The sequence below is a fragment of the Euleptes europaea genome, chromosome 11 (genome assembly GCF_029931775.1).
Source record: "Euleptes europaea isolate rEulEur1 chromosome 11, rEulEur1.hap1, whole genome shotgun sequence".
Lineage (NCBI taxonomy): Eukaryota > Metazoa > Chordata > Lepidosauria > Squamata > Sphaerodactylidae > Euleptes > Euleptes europaea.
In genome coordinates, this window is record NC_079322.1 from 68,610,337 (window position 1) to 68,630,416 (window position 20,080).

Below are 20,080 nucleotides of genomic sequence, written 5' to 3' on the forward strand. Positions count from 1 at the left end.
GGATACAAATGTGTTTTTTATAATTAGTTACATTGCAAGAGAATTTATTCTGATGTGACAGTTCTCAGTTTATTCTTGTCTGTTCCCAGGCACACTTGATCAGATTCCAAGGAAGCCGACCTGCTTTGGGTATTGCTTTCCATCCGTAGCAGAAAAACACGACAAGGATAGGAATAAAGTTTCCAAAGTAGCTGTGTAAATTGGCCATTGAAAAAGCTGGCACAGTTTGAGAAGGGTTTCCTCGGGAGTTTGCTCTGGAGTCCGTTATGTGTAAAAGACTGCATGTGAAAAATGTAAAACTGTTATAAAGTCAGACAACTTCTCTGCTGACCTGACAAGGAAAGAGGAATGGGAAGCATAAGGACTTCTTGCTTTTGGACTTGTCCAGGTAAAGAGAAAGTGCGTTGTCCCAGAGCGTCTTCGATGGGAAGGGTTGTTTGTGAGAAGCACTGAACTCTTGGTCGTAGAGGAGGGGTAACTATGGATTTTTGTTGCTGAAGCATTATCAATGCATATACAGGTGTATGAGTTTAGAATATAATACCCGTATGTGGAGCTGAGTTGCTTTGTGGAACGTGCAGTGTGAAGAACTAGGGATGTAAGTGGGATCAATTAAGAATGCAGGAGACATTAGAGGTGGACTGTGGCATCTCCTGCTGGGTTTTGGCTTTCTTGTGACATGTTACTTCTGTAATTTGAATGAGTGACATAGCATTGGCATATAATAGTGATAGATAAGAGATAGATGATGACAGACAGAGAACATGGTAGGTAGGGGAATGCGGGTGGAGCGCCCACTTTGCATGTAGAAGGACCCAGATACAATCCCCGTAATCTCTAGTTAAAGCATATCTGGAGATATGTTCTGGGAAAGAACTTTCTCTCCCTTAGACCCTTGTGTTGAAGTGCTCTTGGAGGAAAGGTGGTGTAAAAATGTGCTAGATGGTTAAACTTCTCTGCTTCTAATGTAGTCTGCTGTTTTCTTTTATTTTGGTTTGGGACCCAATTTTAGATTGATCTGAAGCTGAACAAGAAATCCAGTGTAAGTGTGCAAAAATGGTTGCCTTCTAGAGGCATTCTTTCTCTCTTCTTGGTACCCCGGGAATGTGCTTGCTTATTAAGTTCCTGAATGGGTTGCCAGTGGCTGTTTCTCAAAGAACTGATTAGTGGCTGCCATTTTGCAAAATCATTTATGGAAAAATGCTAGATGGAAAAAACTTGTAGTATAGGGTGTTGCCACATTAAAACAACAAGTAAGTTTAAATACTTCTCAATAGTTGGTGGCACTGATGTTGCAGTAGGAGTTGAAAATAATTGTGTCCAGTAGAACTATCTGCCAGAGCAAATTACAAATGATGGGAAATTTTGGATTAAATGCAACATTTGAACTTTAAAAAAAGTCATCCAGGGTATTTAAACTTTTATCATGCTGCCCCCTAGTGATGCTATTTAGTAACCGTTCTCTAGTGGCTCAGCTAATGATGTTGACTTTGCGATACTAAATTAAGACGGAAAATGAGTTTTTCTTAGCTATATCCAGCTCTTTGTCTTCCAACACAACTGGCAGTCATACAATATAACTCTTAGATGCAAACCCAGCCTTTACACATTTTGGAGCTGTAATGTGAAAGTGAAAATATGCAAATTGGATAAGAATACAGGGGGGGTTTTGTAAGGGATTTACGTTTCTGTGTATGTGTGTGACAGGACTCCAAGGTCCATCTCCTGCCAAGCATGCATTTTTATCCTACTTTTTCCTCCCAGGAGCTGAGTTGTCATTCTTCGCTTCTCCATTGTGGCCTGATAGGTTGTGTTGAGAGAGAGTAGTGCCAGGTCATCTAATGAGCTGATGGAGGATTTAAGCCTTCTCATACAGCACTCTAATCACAATACCAAAATGGTTTCTGGTGCAAACTTTGTTGGTCCCAGACTATTTCTCATAGATGCTGGGGTTTTATTTTTTGTTCCCTCTTGCTTGGTCCACCTCTTGGTTTGAAGTATAAAACGGATTTGTGAGGTGCTTCGCCATAAAACTGTTTTCAAGCTTTTGGCCACTGAAGGTGTTTGCATCTTGAAGAGTTTGATTACACACAGGGTTCTGGAAGATTACGGAGGAAAGACTGTGGATACTTGTATTCAAGACTTCTTATTCTTCCAGTTCTTATGTGGACAGTTGAAAATGCAGGAGGAGTACCTTGGAGAACAAGATGATATGCGTCTTGTGATTATTTGTCTTGTGTGGACTGTGAAAACTCAAGCACAACCTCTTATTTGCCTCATCTGTTGTGTAATAGACAGGGCGGGCAATACATTGGTATTGTAGGGTTGCCAGGTCATTCTTCGCCACCGGCAGGAGGTTTTTGGGGTGGAGCCTGAGGAGGGCGGGGTTTGGGGAGGGGAGGGACTTCAATGCCATTGAGTCCAATTGCCAAAGCGGCCATTTTCTCCAGGGGAGCTGATCTCTATCGGCTGAAGATCAGTTGTAATAGCAGGAGAGCTCCAGCTAGTACCTGGAAGTTGGCAACCCTGTGGTACTGCAAGGTTTATGAGAGTCAGATGCACTGAATGGTGGGTGTACTTGAGGCCCCTGCTGTTCTCCAGAAACACCTTACATAGTTGTATAATTTGTGGCTGTCAAGTTTGGTAGAAGGTCTGTTGCTCTGAACTATTGAAGTTTTGTTCTCCTTATACTGCTTCAAGACCCTTTCCTTATACAGGTTCCTCTTATGTAGTCACTAGACTGTACCAGACCATGACATTTATTTGCATTGCAGTGCGTGTCCTACTTAGAATTTCTGATACTTTGCTATTTTTAAAAATCTGCTTTAATACACAAGCGATTGGAATGCAATATTTTATCCACTGTAATATGTTGACATAAAAACCCTGTTGGTAGGATTATATTCCCCACATTGTGAACTCTATGGCTCGATTCGGGGATCTTTTAATAGAGCCTGATACTGTTGGACAACAAAACAAACAAAGCTAAGAAAAATAAACCCTTCATTTGTATTTTTAGGCATAATTTTATTGCATGAGATTTATATTCAGTGTGGTTCTTGTAATGTATACAGATGATTAATCAACTATCTGGTATGCGGTTCCTTTAAATGAAAGAAGTATGATCCAGGTGGTCGGTGTCTGGAGAACTGACTCAGCTAAGTTCGGCCTAGTTGAAGAAGGCTGGGAACTGAAAGTGTAGATTTTTAGACAAAGTTCTGCTGTTAATTCTATTTTATTGGGATTCTTTACTTTTTCAAGTGGAGGACAATGCATGACATCAGAGTGGGATGAACAAAGCCTTCACACAGAGCAATACTCTGGATTTTGAAAGCAGAACACAGCAAAGAGCTGAGTAAGGTGGGAGAGGTTATTGCAGCTAGTAGCTACAGGACCAGAGGCAGATGAGTGGTCTGCATCCCAAAAGGCTGCCAGGGTTCTCATATGTATTGGGCAAAAGGGCAGGAATTTATAAAGCTTCTAGTGGCAACCTTGCAGAAATACTTGCTTCCAAAGACCAAGACAGACTGAACTTTTGAGGCCTTCCTTCTGCATACTAAGGAAAAATACCTCAATACAGAAGGAAAACATATGAGAGAAACTGGGGTCTAACAGCAACTGTTGAGTGGGTGACCAAGCTGCTGTTAATACTCAGACTGTGCTTTCAGAGAGAGGAAGACATGCTGCACAAAGTACATTCTTATGGGGTCAAACTCTAAAGAACTACAGGGAAAGCTGTTCAAGGAAGAACATTCAATTCTAGAAAAAGCCACAAGAATAACCAGAGTGCATGAGAGAGATCTAAAGCACAAAAGAAAATGCTTGCTGATAACAACCAGACTAAGAATACAAGGGTGCCAAGTGCAATATTTAATCTATAGCAACAGAAAAATCCATAACAATAGAATAGCTTCTGTAGTCCTGAAAAATATGTGTGCTGCAGCATGCAAAGGAAAATTTGCATCCCATTCTAGGAAAAATATGCATGAATTGTCACAACGAAAATCACTTTGCAAGAGTATTCCATTTAAATGGCCCAAAGGGGTGAAGGAACCCCAGATGGAGAATGCATGAAGAAGAATGCAGGAAGAATTACTCAACAATATTCTTAGATACTATTCCGGGGATGGGGGAGAGAAGGAGAATGATGAAGCATCTGCATTCATCTCAGTAGGCTTTTGAAGGCCATACTGACAGTCTGCATACCCAATATCGGAATAGAGTCAACTGCATCTTCACCTCAGAATACAGGAAACTTCTAGCTCATTATTTAGTGGCTGTATTCGGAGGGCATCAACTCAGGGTAGTGGGGAACTTCTCTACCAAAAGTACCTAAAAAGTTGCTCGTATTTGGCTTTCGTATGTGATAAAGCAGCAAAACTAGTAATGGGACAGAATGTCTTGCAATCCTTAAAGTTAATAAAAATCTGTTTAACTCTGGAATTTATAAGGGAGTCCTCTCATTTTAGAAGTTAAGATTTCCAGATGTGTTTGAAGACATGGGAGGGTTATTGCAGAATTAAATTACCTGTAGATGAAACAGAAGTGATTGATGCACCATATTGCTTCTTGCTGACACGGAGAGCCAGTGTGGTGTAGTGGTTAAGAGAATCAGACTAGTATCTGGGAGATTCAGGTTCAAATCCCCACTTGGTTCCCACAGGGGAGAAAGGCGGGTATAAATGAATTAAATAAATAAAATGGCAAAGGAACCTCCACTTGCAGCTAGAGATATTTGATTAGGGAAAACAGTGGTCTGATTGTTGGTTCTTGTAGGTTATCCGGGCTGTGTAACCGTGGTCTTGGTATTTTCTTTCCTGACGTTTCGCCAGCAGCTGTGGCAGGCATCTTCAGAGGAGTAACACTGAAGGACAGTGTCTCTCAGTGTCAAGTGTGTAGGAAGAGTAATATATAGTCAGAAAGGGGTTGGGTTGAGCTGAATCATTGTCCTGCAAAAAGTATCAAAGGTAATGTGCTAATCATTGTCCTGTAAGTATCAAATAGTATCAAAGGTAATGTGCTAATCATTGTCCTGTAAGTATCAAATAGTATCAAAGGTAATGTGCTAATCATTGTCCTGTAAGTATCAAATAGTATCAAAGGTAATGTGCTAATCATTGTCCTGTAAGTATCAAATAGTATCAAAGGTAATGTGCTAATCATTGTCCTGTAAGTATCAAATAGTATCAAAGGTAATGTGCTAATCATTGTCCTGTAAGTATCAAATAGTATCAAAGGTAATGTGCTAATCATTGTCCTGTAAGTATCAAATAGTATCAAAGGTAATGTGCTAATCATTGTCCTGTAAGTATCAAATAGTATCAAAGGTAATGTGCTAATCATTGTCCTGTAAGTATCAAATAGTATCAAAGGTAATGTGCTTATCATTGTCCTGTAAGTATCAAATACTTACAGGACAATAATTAGCATATTACCTTTGATACTTTTTGCAGGACAATGATTCAGCTCAACCCAACCCCTTTCTGACTATATATTACTCTTCCTACACACTTGACACTGAGAGACACTGTCCTTCAGTGTTACTCCTCTGAAGATGCCTGCCACAGCTGCTGGCGAAACATCAGGAAAGAAAATACCAAGACCACGGTTACACAGCCTGGATAACCTACAAGAACCAATGAACTCTGACCGTGAAAGCCTTCGACAATAGTGGTCTGATTGGTTCAGTTCTTCCTCCACATTTGAACAAAACAATCATGAGAACACACCATAGTCTCCCTATACTGGAAAATATAATTCACAAGTTATCTGCTGCCAGGTCTTCCAGCATTCTTGATGCCTGGTAGGGATACTGGCAAATCATACCAGATGAAGAAAGCCTCAGAAACCCATAAGACTCGAATGTAAAGGTATATGTGCGTACTTTATTGTAATAGTTAATATTTGATTATTAATTATTAAGTGCTTCCAGTTCTTTTGCTTTTAGTTTGTAGTCTAGAAAAATGATATGTTAAGGATTAAGATTAGAAACCAATAATTTAAATTGAAGCTTGGGCATAGATGTGTTTATATGTTTGTTTTCTCCCCCCATGCTTTTCTTTTTTCTGTATCCCTATATATAAAAATAAAAATTATTTAAAAAAAACTCATAAGACTCTATTTGAGATATGGTGCTTTAAGAAATTACCCTTTGGTATCTTATCAGCACAAGAGATATTCTACAAAAAACAACCACGAAGTAAAGGAGCTGAAGTTTAATTGCTGGCATTTTGGTACACTGAAGCACCAGAAAGCAACATGATGAAAACCAAATGGCATTTATTACTCAAAAGATGCAGAAAATGCAACTTAAAACTGAACCACATCGAAATGCAAATTGAGTCACCTTGTTGTAGTGTAAAGCTGTATAAAAGTGTTTTAAATAAAAAAAAATTAGAGAAGAAAAAGTGAGCTGTTTGGGGCATGGATATTGAGCATAAAATCACAGGACTTAAGATCTGATCCTGCAGCTGAAAACTCATAGAAGTAGCAAGTGGGGATGAAATGAAAACCAGCTTGAACATCCCTGTATAATAGGCGTGAGAAAACTGTATAGAAGGCCAGAGATGCAGGAACTGTTAGACAACTCTCTAGTGACACCAGTAACTATTAAAAATACTCACTTGAGGTATGGAAGAAGGTTCAGACTCAAAGAGTTGCATAATTCAGCAGGAACATGTAGGGATGTAATGTATCCACTATTAGCCAGCTATATGTTGTGTGGCCCTTTTCAGAGAGACATTTATGATCTAGGAAGCTGGCTTCTAGAAAGCCGACTCAGCTAAGCTCAGCCTAGCAAAAGAAGGCTGGAAAAACGGAAAGTTAGATGATGTTCAGTAGTTCAGTCTGTCTTGGTGTGAGTCTCCATTCTTTCGAGAAGAGGGCCATACAGTCTCTGAGCATTTGATTTAGTTGAGGAAGAACCAAGTTTAAGGATTTTCTTTTTAGAATGGCTTTTGTTTGGGTTATATCTATATCTAACATACTGGCGAATTGAATTGATTGCCACCAATAACTAGTCCTGTACCAGCACAGTTCAAGGGAATGAGGTGCATACACACACCTGGGCAATATTTATTGAGGAGCTCTTCTACAGAAGTTTCCAGTAGATTATGCATATTGTCCAGACCCCAACACTCGTGTCATATATAAGAGTAGTATATTTGTTGTTCATTCTTTGACCTTCTCTTGCTTTGTTTTGAACACAAGTATGCCATACACAAGAGATGCAGGTTAAGCCTTTTCTGCTCCTATCCTCTTAAAATCTTGTCTTCTGCCTAGTTGTGTCAAGGAACCATTTATTTTAGTGATTTGTTCTACTGATAACAAGTCAGACACACAAGGTATTGCTGCTGTTTTATGCAGCAGTTCCCAAATGGATTTATTAAAAGAGTGTTAAAGCAAAAAAGATTTGAGAACCTACGTTATTTTGTAGGCTGTGGCACAAACCATAGGACTGGCATACTGGGCAGTTGGCCCCATTCAAATCAGTAGGAATGAAACTCGCATGTTCTGGCTTAAATTGTTTATGTATGGGGTTGAGAGGTACCTGTGATGTACAACCCAGGCCTCAGATTTAAGGGTATCTTAAGAGGGAAAAAATAGTTTTTCAGCAATAATACCATCCTGTATTTTACAGTGGAGTGCATGTGATAAATCTTTTTTTAGTAAACCAAGTGGTTTTAACGGATTTGTTAGACATTTAAACTGTCTTCCCGTTTGCTACAGATTCTTTTCTATCTTTTCTTCTCATTTTCTCCACACTTTTTCTGTGATAACTTCCTGGCTGTCATGTGTTGTGAAAGCATGTGGCTGGGGAAAGCTGATTGCTGTCACGGAGCAGAGAAGTCCTGAAAGAGACGGCGTTTATGGCGTTCTGCGAGGGCTGGATATGACATAAATTTCACATGGTCGGACGGGGCCATGCCTCGCCAGCCCAGATTGAGAGTGGGACGGGGATGGCTGCCTCGGCCGGCTTGCAGGTCAGATAAGAGCTCTCAAGGGGATGGATCCAGCCCCCGGGCCTTATGTTTGACACCCCTGGCTTAGGCAGTGCTTGAGAGGTGGCAGCAGCAGCTTGGAACAGAGGAGCCACCTGACCAGCAACATACAGAGCATGTGCCCATTCTGGGTTAGAGATTAAAGGAGCTTTTGCTAATCCTGTATCTCTCTGGCAGCTTAAGAGAAGTCTGGTCTATCTTTTTGGGGAAAGAGAGTGTTTCAGAAGAGCCTGCTTACAGTAGCCTTGCCTGGTAATTTTCAGGCCCTTTTGGCAGTGAATGTCATGAACTTCTGTACTGATTAGTGCCCTGTTCATGGTCTATAAAGTAGCTAGTGCCAATGACTGTGTTGTTACATTGTTTAATTGCCCTTATCAAAGAAAAGGGAGCTTCTCATAGGTTAAGCATGGTTAAACAAGTTGGGCTACTAGTCTCAGAGCAAAAGTTGGCTATTTTTCACTTCAGCATTTTATTTTTTTAATTTAAGTTATTTATAGTCTGCCTTTCTCACAGACTCAAGGTGGGCCTCACATAATGTCAGTACAATCAAAAAAATGGGGCATTCAATAACTAATGCATTAGGATATTAGAAGTCTGGAACCACCAGAAAGAAACAGAAGCATGGCATAAGTATTAACATATCAAGTGGTACAGAAATTACACAATAAGATCCACAAGTCCCAATCATTTAGCCAAGTCTTGACGTTACTGTGGTGTGGATCCAGATGGCCAGGTCAGGTGGACCAAGATATGGGGCCATTTTATGGGCTAGGCTGAGTTGGGAAAAAGCTTTTTTTGCAGCTGCATTAACTTGCATCTCCAGTAATAATGTTGGAACCATTTTGACCTCAAGGCTTTTAACAGAGAAGGCAAGCATTAGTTGAACTCCATTTTGAACTCCACTTTCTTTCTGCCTAGCCATCAGTGTGGTGAAAAATGGGAATATTTCAGAGCTGTTTCCCTTCTAAAAAGACCAGTTTCCCTTGTAAAGAGATTGGTTACCAGTTACCTTTCTCTAAAATAAAGTTCCCTACAGTTGAATGGAGCCCTGACCTGGATAGCCCAGGCTAGCCTGATTACATCAGATCTCAAGCTAAGCAGAGTTGACCCTGGCAAATATTTAGATGGGAGACCTCCAAGGAATACCAGGGTCATGACACAGAGGCAGGCAATGGCAGATCACCTCTGAAGTCTCTTGCCTTGAAAACCCTACCAGGGGTTGCCATAAATCTGATGTGTCAGTTGAGTGGGACACCCTGCTCATTGACTGACGTTTCCAGAATATTTACTTTGATTGTGATAGTTTTTGCCACAAAGTTACATTAGTTCTTCATTTTATATATATATATGTCTAGTAAGTTTTGAAAGTAAATGTAGGGAAATTAAAAATAAGGGAAGTGTCTTGAAGTGTAATGGGAAATCAAAGTGTCAAACTTCAGCTTGCGTTTTAAATAATTTTTTATGTCCAGTCTTCCTTTGGCTAATGGCCCATATAATAGCCTATATATTATGATGGGATTTAATTCATAAATAATGTCTGTAAATGAACCGTGTGCGAGTAAGAGAATGTGTGAGATGGTAAGGCATAATTGTTATAGCAGGGTAAACCATAAACACAACCTCTTTTGCCTGAACAAAGGCTTTCTATGGGCAGCTCCATTTCCAAATAATCATGGTACTGTGACAAACTAGCATTTTTTGGGGGGTGAATTGCATGAATTCGGGCTGCTTGCTGTTTACAGAATGCCTAGTTCCTCACATGAACTAAGAATTCACTCTTTATTGTAGACCATTCAATGGAGAAGGGGTGCCCCTGCTATCCTAGGGCAACAAGAACGAGCTAAACCTTCGTACATGAAATTGTCTACCTGCATATATGTGGAGAACCAGAAAATGTAATATAAATGCATCAGATTCAGCTATAACAGAGTTTGGGGCCTGTCGCTTAACCAAATAGAGATCATGCTGAAATTCTGTTCGTTCTGTTCATAGATGGCCTTTGTGGGGAATTCTCAGCTCTTTCAAAACAGAAAGCTGAATTGGAGTGGAATTGGGATGCTAAAATGTGCCTATTGCTCTGCTTCACTTCACATCAAGTGGTACAAGGGTCATCATAATTGATTAGACCCAACTATCTCTACAACACAAGCAGCGGGGCTTTGGTTTTGGTTGTTGTAGAAACTGAGTTTTGATGCACAGCCATGACATATGACAAAGTGGAAAACTTTGTTGAGAGACAGTAAGGCTGCCAACATCTCTGATTCTGAAAACATAGTACCCTGTCAGGTTCAGAGTAGTGGGGCCAGTAGGAACTTTGGCAGGTCATGGATGAATCAAGGACAGGATCTGGCTGTTGATGATAGAGCCAGGGTGCAACCTTTGTATTATGTGCAGAGCCTGCTGGCAGATTGTGACCCCAATCTTGATTACCAGGCAGGGCACAATGATCAGGCCAGTAACATACTGAATGGGTGTAATCCCAATAGGAAACGCAGCTGTATTTTGCTTCGGCTGTATTGTTGCCCCCCCCCCCTTCAGATGGGTTATATTTCATGCATGTTTCAATCACATCCCTTTTCCCAGCCATGTTTCTTGGAGCTGTCAATGTGTACAACAAATGTGGTTGTTTTAGAAAAAGAAAATTTTGAGAAGTTACCTGTTTTAATGCTTGGTCACCCATTCAGGGTGACCATAATCTGCACCACAGAAACATGTTGTAAAAACCAGATGATTATTGCTTCAGGCAGGACATAAGTAGTAAAAACAGATAAAAATCTACACAGTCGCCCTTATTACTTAAGGGATTCGCACAAGTTAAGTGACTCTGCAGTTCTGTGCAAAGTTATTCCACTCTAATCCTATCCAAATCAGTGAGTTTAGACTGGACTAACTCTGGACTAATAGGATTGCACTGTGAATATTCTCAGTTTGATTATTAATATCTCAAATACTAGACTAATGTAATAAATATTCATTTGCAGTACTGAGTGTGATAAGTTTCACCTTGCTAAAATTTTCATTTGGTTTTTCACCCAGTACTTTGTCAATTTCATGAAAGTATGAAATGTCTAAATATGGGACAATTTTCCCTTACCAGAACATAAATGGAATCCTCTAAAATTTGCACTTCTTTCCAGACATTTACAATAGTCAGTAACTAGAGTGGTCAAATAATACTTTCAAGGATGCCTTCAAATGTCTATTCATCAAACAATGAATATGTGAAGGTGCCTTATAGTGAGTCACACACATTGGTCTGTCAAGGTCATTATTGTCTACTCTGACTGGCAGCAGATGGTCAGGTTCCCAGGTAGAGGTCTCTCATATCACCAAATCCTTTTACTTGGATAGGCTGGAGAATGCACCTGGTACTTCTGCATGCAAAGGTCTACCCACTTCTGCTTGTAAAGGTCTACCCATTGAGCCATGGTCCCTTCCCATATAGGAAAGAGAAAAGGTCCGCTGTCATATTCTAGAACCTATAGTATCTGAAAGACCATCTCTTCTCTTGTGAACCAGCATGCCAGCTATATTTTGCAGATCATTGCCTCTTAGTGACTGACATACCTGTACACAACCAGTTATTGTGCCTTCTTAGTTGCTGTCCTTCAGTTATGGAATAAAATTCCTTTGAAGGCCCAACAAGAGGTCTTGCTGGTTGTTAGGAGGGCATGAAAACCATTTCAGAGGGCTTTTATTTGCTATTTTTGTTGAGGAACAACTAATATTTGCACAGTTACTATTTTTATTTGATATAATTTAACTGTATATGGATGAATTATTTTTAGTCACCTTAGGCTTGTGTCATTAATGGTGGGTTTTAATATTTTAAAATAAATGGTCAAGTTCAGATTGCAATTAATTTCATGGTAAAATTTCCATTGAAGCCCATTTAAATCCAAGGAATTAACTTCTTCAAAGTAACATGAATTGAATGATGAGTTGTTAAAATGAAAGATTGAAAAATAAAACCACAGAGTCATATATTTGTCACGTGATGATCTTTGGAAAGCTCGGAACAAGTCCCAGGGTATCCTGCCCAGGAACTGATTGGATCCATCCATACCTTCTTGGCTTCAGCAGTGCCTAGAACATCAGATGCTCCCTGACCAATCACGGGACAAATAGTAAAATTAAACTCTTTAAAACTCATTGAAGAATGCTAAAATCATCCCTGAATTATAGTTCTTTGTTGCTGAATTTGTTGGCAGTATTAACTCTTCTTTAAATTTATTTTTGTTAGCTCAGGGCAAGTAACTTAGTACTTGTTAACATAATAGATTACAAATGTGCAACTGAGCCATATATATCGCTTTGAGTGCCCAAGTTTGGGCTGGTATGCCTTACATTGTGGCTTGAACACCATAGGATTTTTAAAAATAGATGTTATTAATGAATTTTGTGAAGATTTATTCCATGTTTCTATGTAAATCAGCCATTGTATATTGAGTACAGTTGGCTGTCCTTTAAGCCATTGAACTGGAAGTGGAGAAGTTATATTGTATAGGCTGGCTGGCTCCCCCCCCCCTTCTGCTAACAACTCTTATTGCATGAGAGGCCAATTTTCTGTTGAATGTTTATGCCACAATTATTTATTTTATTGCACTTTTACCCTGCCCTCCCCAGCTCTGCCAGCCATCGAGGTATAAGGCCATTGCTCCAACTAACAGAAGAAAAGTGTAATTGCCCATTGGCCACAGTCCATTATCAGAGAAGCTGTTTGTTTCCTTGTCTGCCGTTCTTACATATTCAAGCTAAGAGCTTGTTTTTGCTGTCTTTACAATGGTGTTAATTTTAGTAGTATCATAAAGTGTGGAGTTAAGTAAGGAGTAATATAAAAAGTTATTTGTCTTTCAGGATTTTCCTTCCCAGAAGTACTTGCATAAGGCTAAGTTAAAATGCTGGTTTGAAGTTGTTTTTTTTTTGCAAACGCAAGTTTTTTAAAATAAAAATCAATGTAAGCATAGATTTCAGGGGGAGTAACAGAAGTGCATTTATGTGTAGGATTGGAATCCATGTGTGTTCACTGCATATATTAGCAGATGTATTCCTTAAATGCTGGGCCTTAATCCTACGCTGTTCTCTCCTTGTCTCTCTCTCTCTCTCTGTCTCCTAGGAGCTGTGCCGTCAGCGTATGTCAGTAAAATCATCGGATCACTCCGAGCCTCTGCATAATTCTCGTATCAATAGCATATCTTCTCAGTTCAGTGATGGGCCCATCCCGAGTCCTTCTGCACGGAGCAGCACGTCATCCTGGTGTGAAGAACCGGTCCAGTCTAACATGGACATCTCCACTGGTCACATGATATTGGTAAGGCAGCTTTTCTTTACTGCACATTGATGAATTCAACTTACCTGCAGTTTCTCATCTGAAATGCGAGTGATACAGTGACAGCTCACGTTGCATTTTTCTAAAAAAAACCATGAAAATACTAATATGGAAAAATATTATTTTAAAAACCAGTACACGTATTTAACACTTTGTGTGGTGTCTCTTTTATAAAGTAACAAATTTACTGGTTTACTGTTCGGATTATAAGAACGTAAGAGCAGACCAGTGGTCCATCTAATCCATTATGCTATTGCATCCGGTGGCCAAACCAGTCACCCAGGAGGACCAACAAACAGGGCATAGAGGCCAAGACCTTCTCCTAATGTTGCCTTCTAACCTTGATATCCAGAGGTTTACTGCCTGTGAAATGTTTAGGCTACCTTTTAGTCAGCAAGGCTGGTACCTGTTGATGGACCTGTCCTTCACATACTTGTTTTTTATGATGCATATTGTAAGAACTGTATAAATGTAATAAAACATTGACATTTTAAAGCAGCTTCTTGTTGGAATAGATAGGAAGTGTCAGCTCTGTGGTCAAAACTTTCTTTAACTGCATCTGAACATTGGCATCTTGGCTCTAGCCATGTTTATTTGAAAGCTGCAAAATTTTCTTATGAGTAATCAAGTAGGCTTCCAAAATCAGTGGTTAATTTCTGAAAAGAGAAGCCTAATTGAAATTCCTTCTTCTCTGTCCAAGGAATGAATGTGTGGGGACTGGCTGTAGTTATTCATTGGTTGACAAAAGTCCCTCTGGATTTGCTCAGTCATCATTGGAGAGGAAAATAGGACCATGAATGAGATACTTTAACACCCAGTTACAAAGCTTTGGGTGCCAGCCCCATACAGGGATGTAAAAAAAAATATCAAGATTCTTAAAACACCAAAATCAAAACTGGTTACCTGGTTTTGTGTTATATGTGTTCAAGATTTGCCATAGGGAAGAAAAGGTACAGGTCTAAGTCCTGTTTGCTGCCTGACCCCATCTTTTTGTGTAGTTAAATGACTGCTGAGAACTTTCAGATGCTTTCCTGTGTCTGGGGTGTGGCTTATTCTAACATGCAGCTTAACACATTTTGTGCAGTGTGGAACAAGTTTTTGTGCAGATTGGCTGATGGGTTTTCTGAAAAAAATCTGGATAAAAAGGGATATAAAAAGATGACTACACTTTTAACAATCTTTGGTACCTTATGTTTTATGGATATACCATGGCACTGATTATTTGACTAGTGAAAGGCATTTTATTAACTTAAATTGAGCTCTATACTTCTCTGCTCAGCAAGGTTTGAAGACTTCCTCCACCAGAGGAACAGCCACTTCCCTCAGAGCATGTCTCCTTACAGTGCAATTTTAAGCAGCTGTTGCTTCTTCTTTCCTTTATTTTCTTTGCCTTCCTGTTTCTTTCTCTATTCATTTTCCCACCTTCCTGTTTCTTGTTTCAAAATGTTTTGGGCAGTGGGCAGGGGGGTAGAATAAACTTCATAAGAGAAAATTGCTGCTCTATAAATGGTATTTAGGAGCCCCGTGGCGCAGAGTGTTAAGCTGCAGTACTGCAGTCCAAAGCTCTGCTCACGACCTGAGTTTGATCCCAACGGAAGTTGGTTTCAGGTAGCCGGCTCAAGGTTGACTCAGCCTTCCATCCTTCCGAGGTCGGTAAAATGAGTACCCAGCTTGCTGGGGGTAAAGGGAAGATGACTGGGGAAGGCACTGGCAAACCACCCCGTAAACAAAGTCTGCCTTGGAAACGTCAGGATGTGACGTCACCCCATGGGTCAGGAATGACCCGGTGCTTGCACAGGGGACCTTTACCTTTATTTAAATGGTATTTTGTGTATGTTAAGAATTTAACTTAATCACAGTTTCAAGTTAGTGGTAAGCTAAGTTGCTGCCTGTGTCAATTTGACTATAAAAGTGATTTAAGCAAGGCTTAAATTGAATCCAAGTATTGCCGTTCTGGTTGGAAATAACTCCATAGTTTTGTGATTTATAGATAAAATACTGTACCTTTTGTTGCCTACAATTCTACTGAAGTCATCTCAGAACTAGAATTTTTTTTCTGAGTAGTCATTTACTTTCTTATCCACGCTATGAGAAGTAATTAGCTGTCTAATGTTTAAATCACAATGGCAAACAAAGAATATTAGTGAATAAAGAACAAATAAATTATAATATTAATGAATAAAGAATAAATGAAGAATATTAGCAATGCATAACACATACATTTGTTGTGCGTCACATAGTAAGGTTTCAAAGAAGGACTGATGAAATGATGCAGCATCTTGGGAATTAGAACTACAAGGGAAAATGTCTGTGTGTGGAGGTGGTAGAGTTAAAGCTATTGATTCCAGACAAAGCAAATATCCATAATTCAAGGACTTCTTAGTCTGTATCTCTTGATCTGTGTGAAAAAGGAAATAGCAGACAAAATACCTACTCTTATTACAAGCCAGTAATAACAACTTTTGAAAAGAGGTCAAAATCGAAAATGTTTCTGTAGCTTACCAAGAAGTATCGAAATGCACAGTTGAACAGATGGCGTTTTATCCAGTGGTAGAAATTTCCAGTATTCTTTGCAAGGCCATGTAAGAGGAGCTTTATTGTTTTGGATGGACGAGTCACGTTGTATTTAAAGGGGCAAGTGAGCATTCTCCAGAACGCATTTCGATATGCTGTATGTTTCATAGATGTTCAGGCATTAGCTCTTTGTCTTTTCCTCTCTCTTCTTCCTGTATGCCCATTCTCAGTTGGTCATGACATGCCCGTGTACTTTGCCACTTTCCAGTAGAAAACAATTACATAGAGCGAAGGCAGGTCTTCGTAGGGATGCTTCTGAATTTCTCCCTGGGTGTAGTCCTGTGAAGTGGAACCAGTTCAGCAGGAAATGCCCATTGTTCCATTTTTTTAATTTCCAGATGTATGCAGAGGGACCGGTTAGTTGCAGTTTGCCACAATTTTCCATGCCTTCAAATCGCACGTCTCTCCCCCGCATGAGTGCTTTGTTAATGCTCTGCAGAAAGCAGCTTTGATTTGATCATGTGTATAACTGGCGCAAGATGTTTTCAGTGTGATGCTTTACCAGTGTACCTGTGCACTCCTGTGCACTTGCAAAGCATCACACAAGAAGGATCTTGATTTAATTATACATTTGTTCACAGTGACATCAGTATTGCTTTTTTGCAGTGTTTTATCAGTGTGCATGTGCACTGGTGGATGAGTATAGAAGTTCTCTTTGTTGAATTGGAGTTCAAGAGGAGTGGAATGCAAGTCCCAAAGCGAAATGGCATGCAAAACATGGGTAGCAGGTTGCCTCTGTTCTCTCCAGCTCATCCTTATGAGTTGTTGCCTCTTCCTTGGAATGAGTTATCCTTCCTGGTCTGCAGACAGGCTTCAGTGGCATTCCTTCTGAAAATGTGGGTCCAGTCCAGCTTTCTTCTTTGATCCTATGGTTAGGCCCTTCCCACCAGATTGCCCATCTAGAGTTGGGCATTTGACCAATGGTAAAAGATCTGAGCATCTGCAGTACTTTTAAAACGTGAGTTTTATCGGAACAACAGAAGAGATGCTATCATCAGTAGCATGGCAATTGTAGCTGATTGCAAATTTTCAAATGATAATGGATGGGAGCCGTGCCATCGATGGCTGTTTTGTCTTCATTTGGACATGACTAATGATTGTTGGCCATTAGGAGAAGCCTTGCCTATGCTACTATATTTGCCCTAACAGCTTCTAGGGCAAACAGCTCTGATTCTTGCCCTTGCTAATCAGTGAAGCTAGAATGAAATAAGAGGTAAGTTGTCTGTTAATTCAATTATGCTCTGGGCTTCATGACAATATTTGACTATAGTCAAATGATAGACTGTCACTTGACCAGTCAATTAGCAGTACTGGACTGGTCTACCAACCAATGCGCCAGTTCTGTGTCCTTGGGAAATCACCCATATCATTGCCTGATGAACAGCATACCCTGTATTCTTTCACATCCATGGAGGTGCCCACCCAGGATCTCTGGAATGTTTGTTACTTACCAAAGATATTGAAATTTTATATGCAGCATCATTGTTCTCATAGCTGATATAAATTTGTATGAGGTCGTATTTGTGACACTTGTTCTATTTTTGAGGCCCTTCATTTTTGTAATATTTTGAGACTTAAAAGCACTTGTAAGCTTGAAACGGAACATTGAAAATATCAGGTCTTTGGTAATACAGGTTAAATAAAAGTATCGTATTCTAACTCTATACCCTGTTCAAATATGCTTGCAATTTGTAATATTCAAATATTCTTGCATCTTCTTTTTTTAATGGAAATTGTAGCAGGAAATCTTGAAAATGTGATGGTGTAGACCAGGGGTGGGGAACCTTTTTTCTGCCAAGGGCCATTTGGATATTTATAACATCATTCGCGGGCCATACAAAATTATCAACTTAAAAATTAGCCTGCTATATTTGGTCAAACATTTACCCAAGAGGCAAGACTGGAGACGGCTCCGAGTGTCTGCCACATACAGCGGCTCACGTTTGAGCTGGGCCCGTCCCCAGCTGGGCCAGAGAGATTCAGGCAGGGCAGCAAACACAAGACAGAGTGAGTGACAAGCCGCTCAAAGCTTGTAGGCGAAGGAGCCCAGTCCAGTAACGCCCTGATCCGGCACTTTCCTGCCCTACGCATCTTTTGCAGGACTTAAAGGGGGAAAGAACCAGAAGGGAGAGGGGGTACCAACCAAGCCCCAAGCAGGCAGCTGCCCAGATGACCTCCCCACGTGGGCAAGCAGGCAGGCATCCAACCGGTGGCGCACTCATCCACCTGGTGGTACAGGATGGTCTGTTGCACCCCCCGGGCGTTGCCGTCCAGCTGCACGTTGGAGTTGCTCCTGCTCTGCATGGTCGGAGCCGGATTCTACAGCCGGCTCCTGCTACCTCCACCTGCAGGGATGAAATGAGGACACACTGGCCAAGAACCCGCCCCCGCACATTCTGGACCTGCCCCCTTTAACCCCTCCGTTGTTACCTCTTCCACCCCCAACCCTCTTATAGTACAGAGGGAATACGTTTCTCCACAGCCCGGGTGGGAAAGGGTTAACACAGTTTCTTGGGCAGTCCTGGCAGCTCCATAGCTAATGACTTTTCTACAAGGTGGAAATAAATAGCCTTGAATAGAGGCTATTCCTGTTTGCAGGAGGGGGCGGATAGCCAGTCTTAGATCCTTCTGAGCTAGAGATCTGCCAGGACCCATGAAGGGCCAGACCAAATGGTTTCGCGGGCCTTATACAGCCCCCGGGCCTGACGTTCCCCACCCCTGGTGTAGACCAAGGGAAAAAAGGCTGTATAAAGTGAGCAGTAATTAAAACCTCGTTAGTATGTGTGTATGGGGGTGGGTGTTAGTCACTATAAATAGAAATATATAGTGAATCCAAACAAGGGCACTTTTTCTATGCATGCATTAGTCTGAAATTGTATTTTAATGTGGGTGCCTAGATAAGCCAAGCAGAAAGACCTGGAAATAAATTACACTTTGTTCTTATCTACCTGTCAGGGAAACTGACTTCTGCTATTATTTGGAAGTGGCAGCTTTGGCTGACAACTTGGAGGCTCAATAAATTGAACAACTACCATTTCCCTACTTGTTTTTAATTGTGGGAAGCAACTGTTTTTCTACATTTTTTGTGTGTGTGCTCAGAAGTGTGAATTCAAATTAAGGGCCAGAGGCTTATTGAGAATTGCTGTGAACAATTCCTTCTAAAGTAAACATTTCTGTTGATGGGCAAGGAGTGTGGCCAGTCATTATAAAATTAAGTAAGCCCATAATTAAGGGTATGCTGACATCTGGGTTCAGCCCCACGAAACATTGAAGGGGGTCCTTCATCTTCTGCTTCCCCAGTTTTTCAGAAGTGCACTGCAATTGGTTTCAGTTTTATATAATTGTTGCATTTCCTCATGAGTAAATGTGTTTTGGGCTACGTGTTAGATTCTTTTTCTTTGTTACTTTCTTTTGCAAATAGGAATAGATCCCAAGCAGTTTTTTACAGTGGGGGTTAATTATGTAATTTTCTCTATATATATTTGTTGGTTAAATCAGTGCACCACTTCAAATGATCATCTTGTTGCTCTTGTATTTTTATCCCACTTTTTACCCCAGTTGGTACCTAAACTGGTTTACAAAAATATTGATTCAATTTAAATATAGACAAAATTGTAAAAGATACAACAACAAAAAAACAAAAAGTGCACAAAATATTCTGGGCTGGATTGGTGCCTATCAGATTGGTCTATCTATGGGCTGAGAGCAAAGGGCCAAGATCCCTTTGCTTGTGCCCTTCAGTTCACACCGCTGGGCATTCCCCCCATCATCAGAACACTTCCCCTTCCAGGTTTGAGCTCCCTCTCATACTGGGAAGCTAGCATCTGTACATTTTTAAGTTCAATCAAAGTGGTCTCTTGAAGAATACCAATAGTGCACCAAATGTAAACATGGTTTATAGAGGAGCTTTAGTTGTAACCCAAATCTGAAATTTCTTTCCACTATATTTGAAAATTGTTTTCCTTTGGTCCCAAATGCCTACCCAAACAGAGAAATCTTTGAATGTCTCTGGAACATGCTCAGCCAGTGGCGAAAGTTGGGAGGATGGCAGTTCTAGGATTGTGGCAGTCACTGGAACTTCTTCTATCTGCACCCTTTTTTGAACTTTACATAGATAGTATTATGTGTCTCACCACCAATACCAGACTTAAGCGTATTGCCATTCTGTTTGCTGAGA

The 20,080-nt window shown here is 40.4% G+C and overlaps 1 protein-coding gene across 1 annotated transcript in view; it reads left to right on the forward strand.

Moving 5' to 3' along the window:
• The window catches only part of PTPRN2 (protein tyrosine phosphatase receptor type N2), a 674,076-nt gene that overhangs the window by 557,723 nt on the left and 96,273 nt on the right, over nucleotides 1-20,080 (forward strand). Inside the window, exon 14 of the mRNA XM_056857125.1 lies at nucleotides 13,117-13,311. Within this exon, the coding sequence (XP_056713103.1) occupies nucleotides 13,117-13,311 (195 nt within the window). The remainder of the gene's footprint in view (nucleotides 1-13,116; nucleotides 13,312-20,080) is intronic.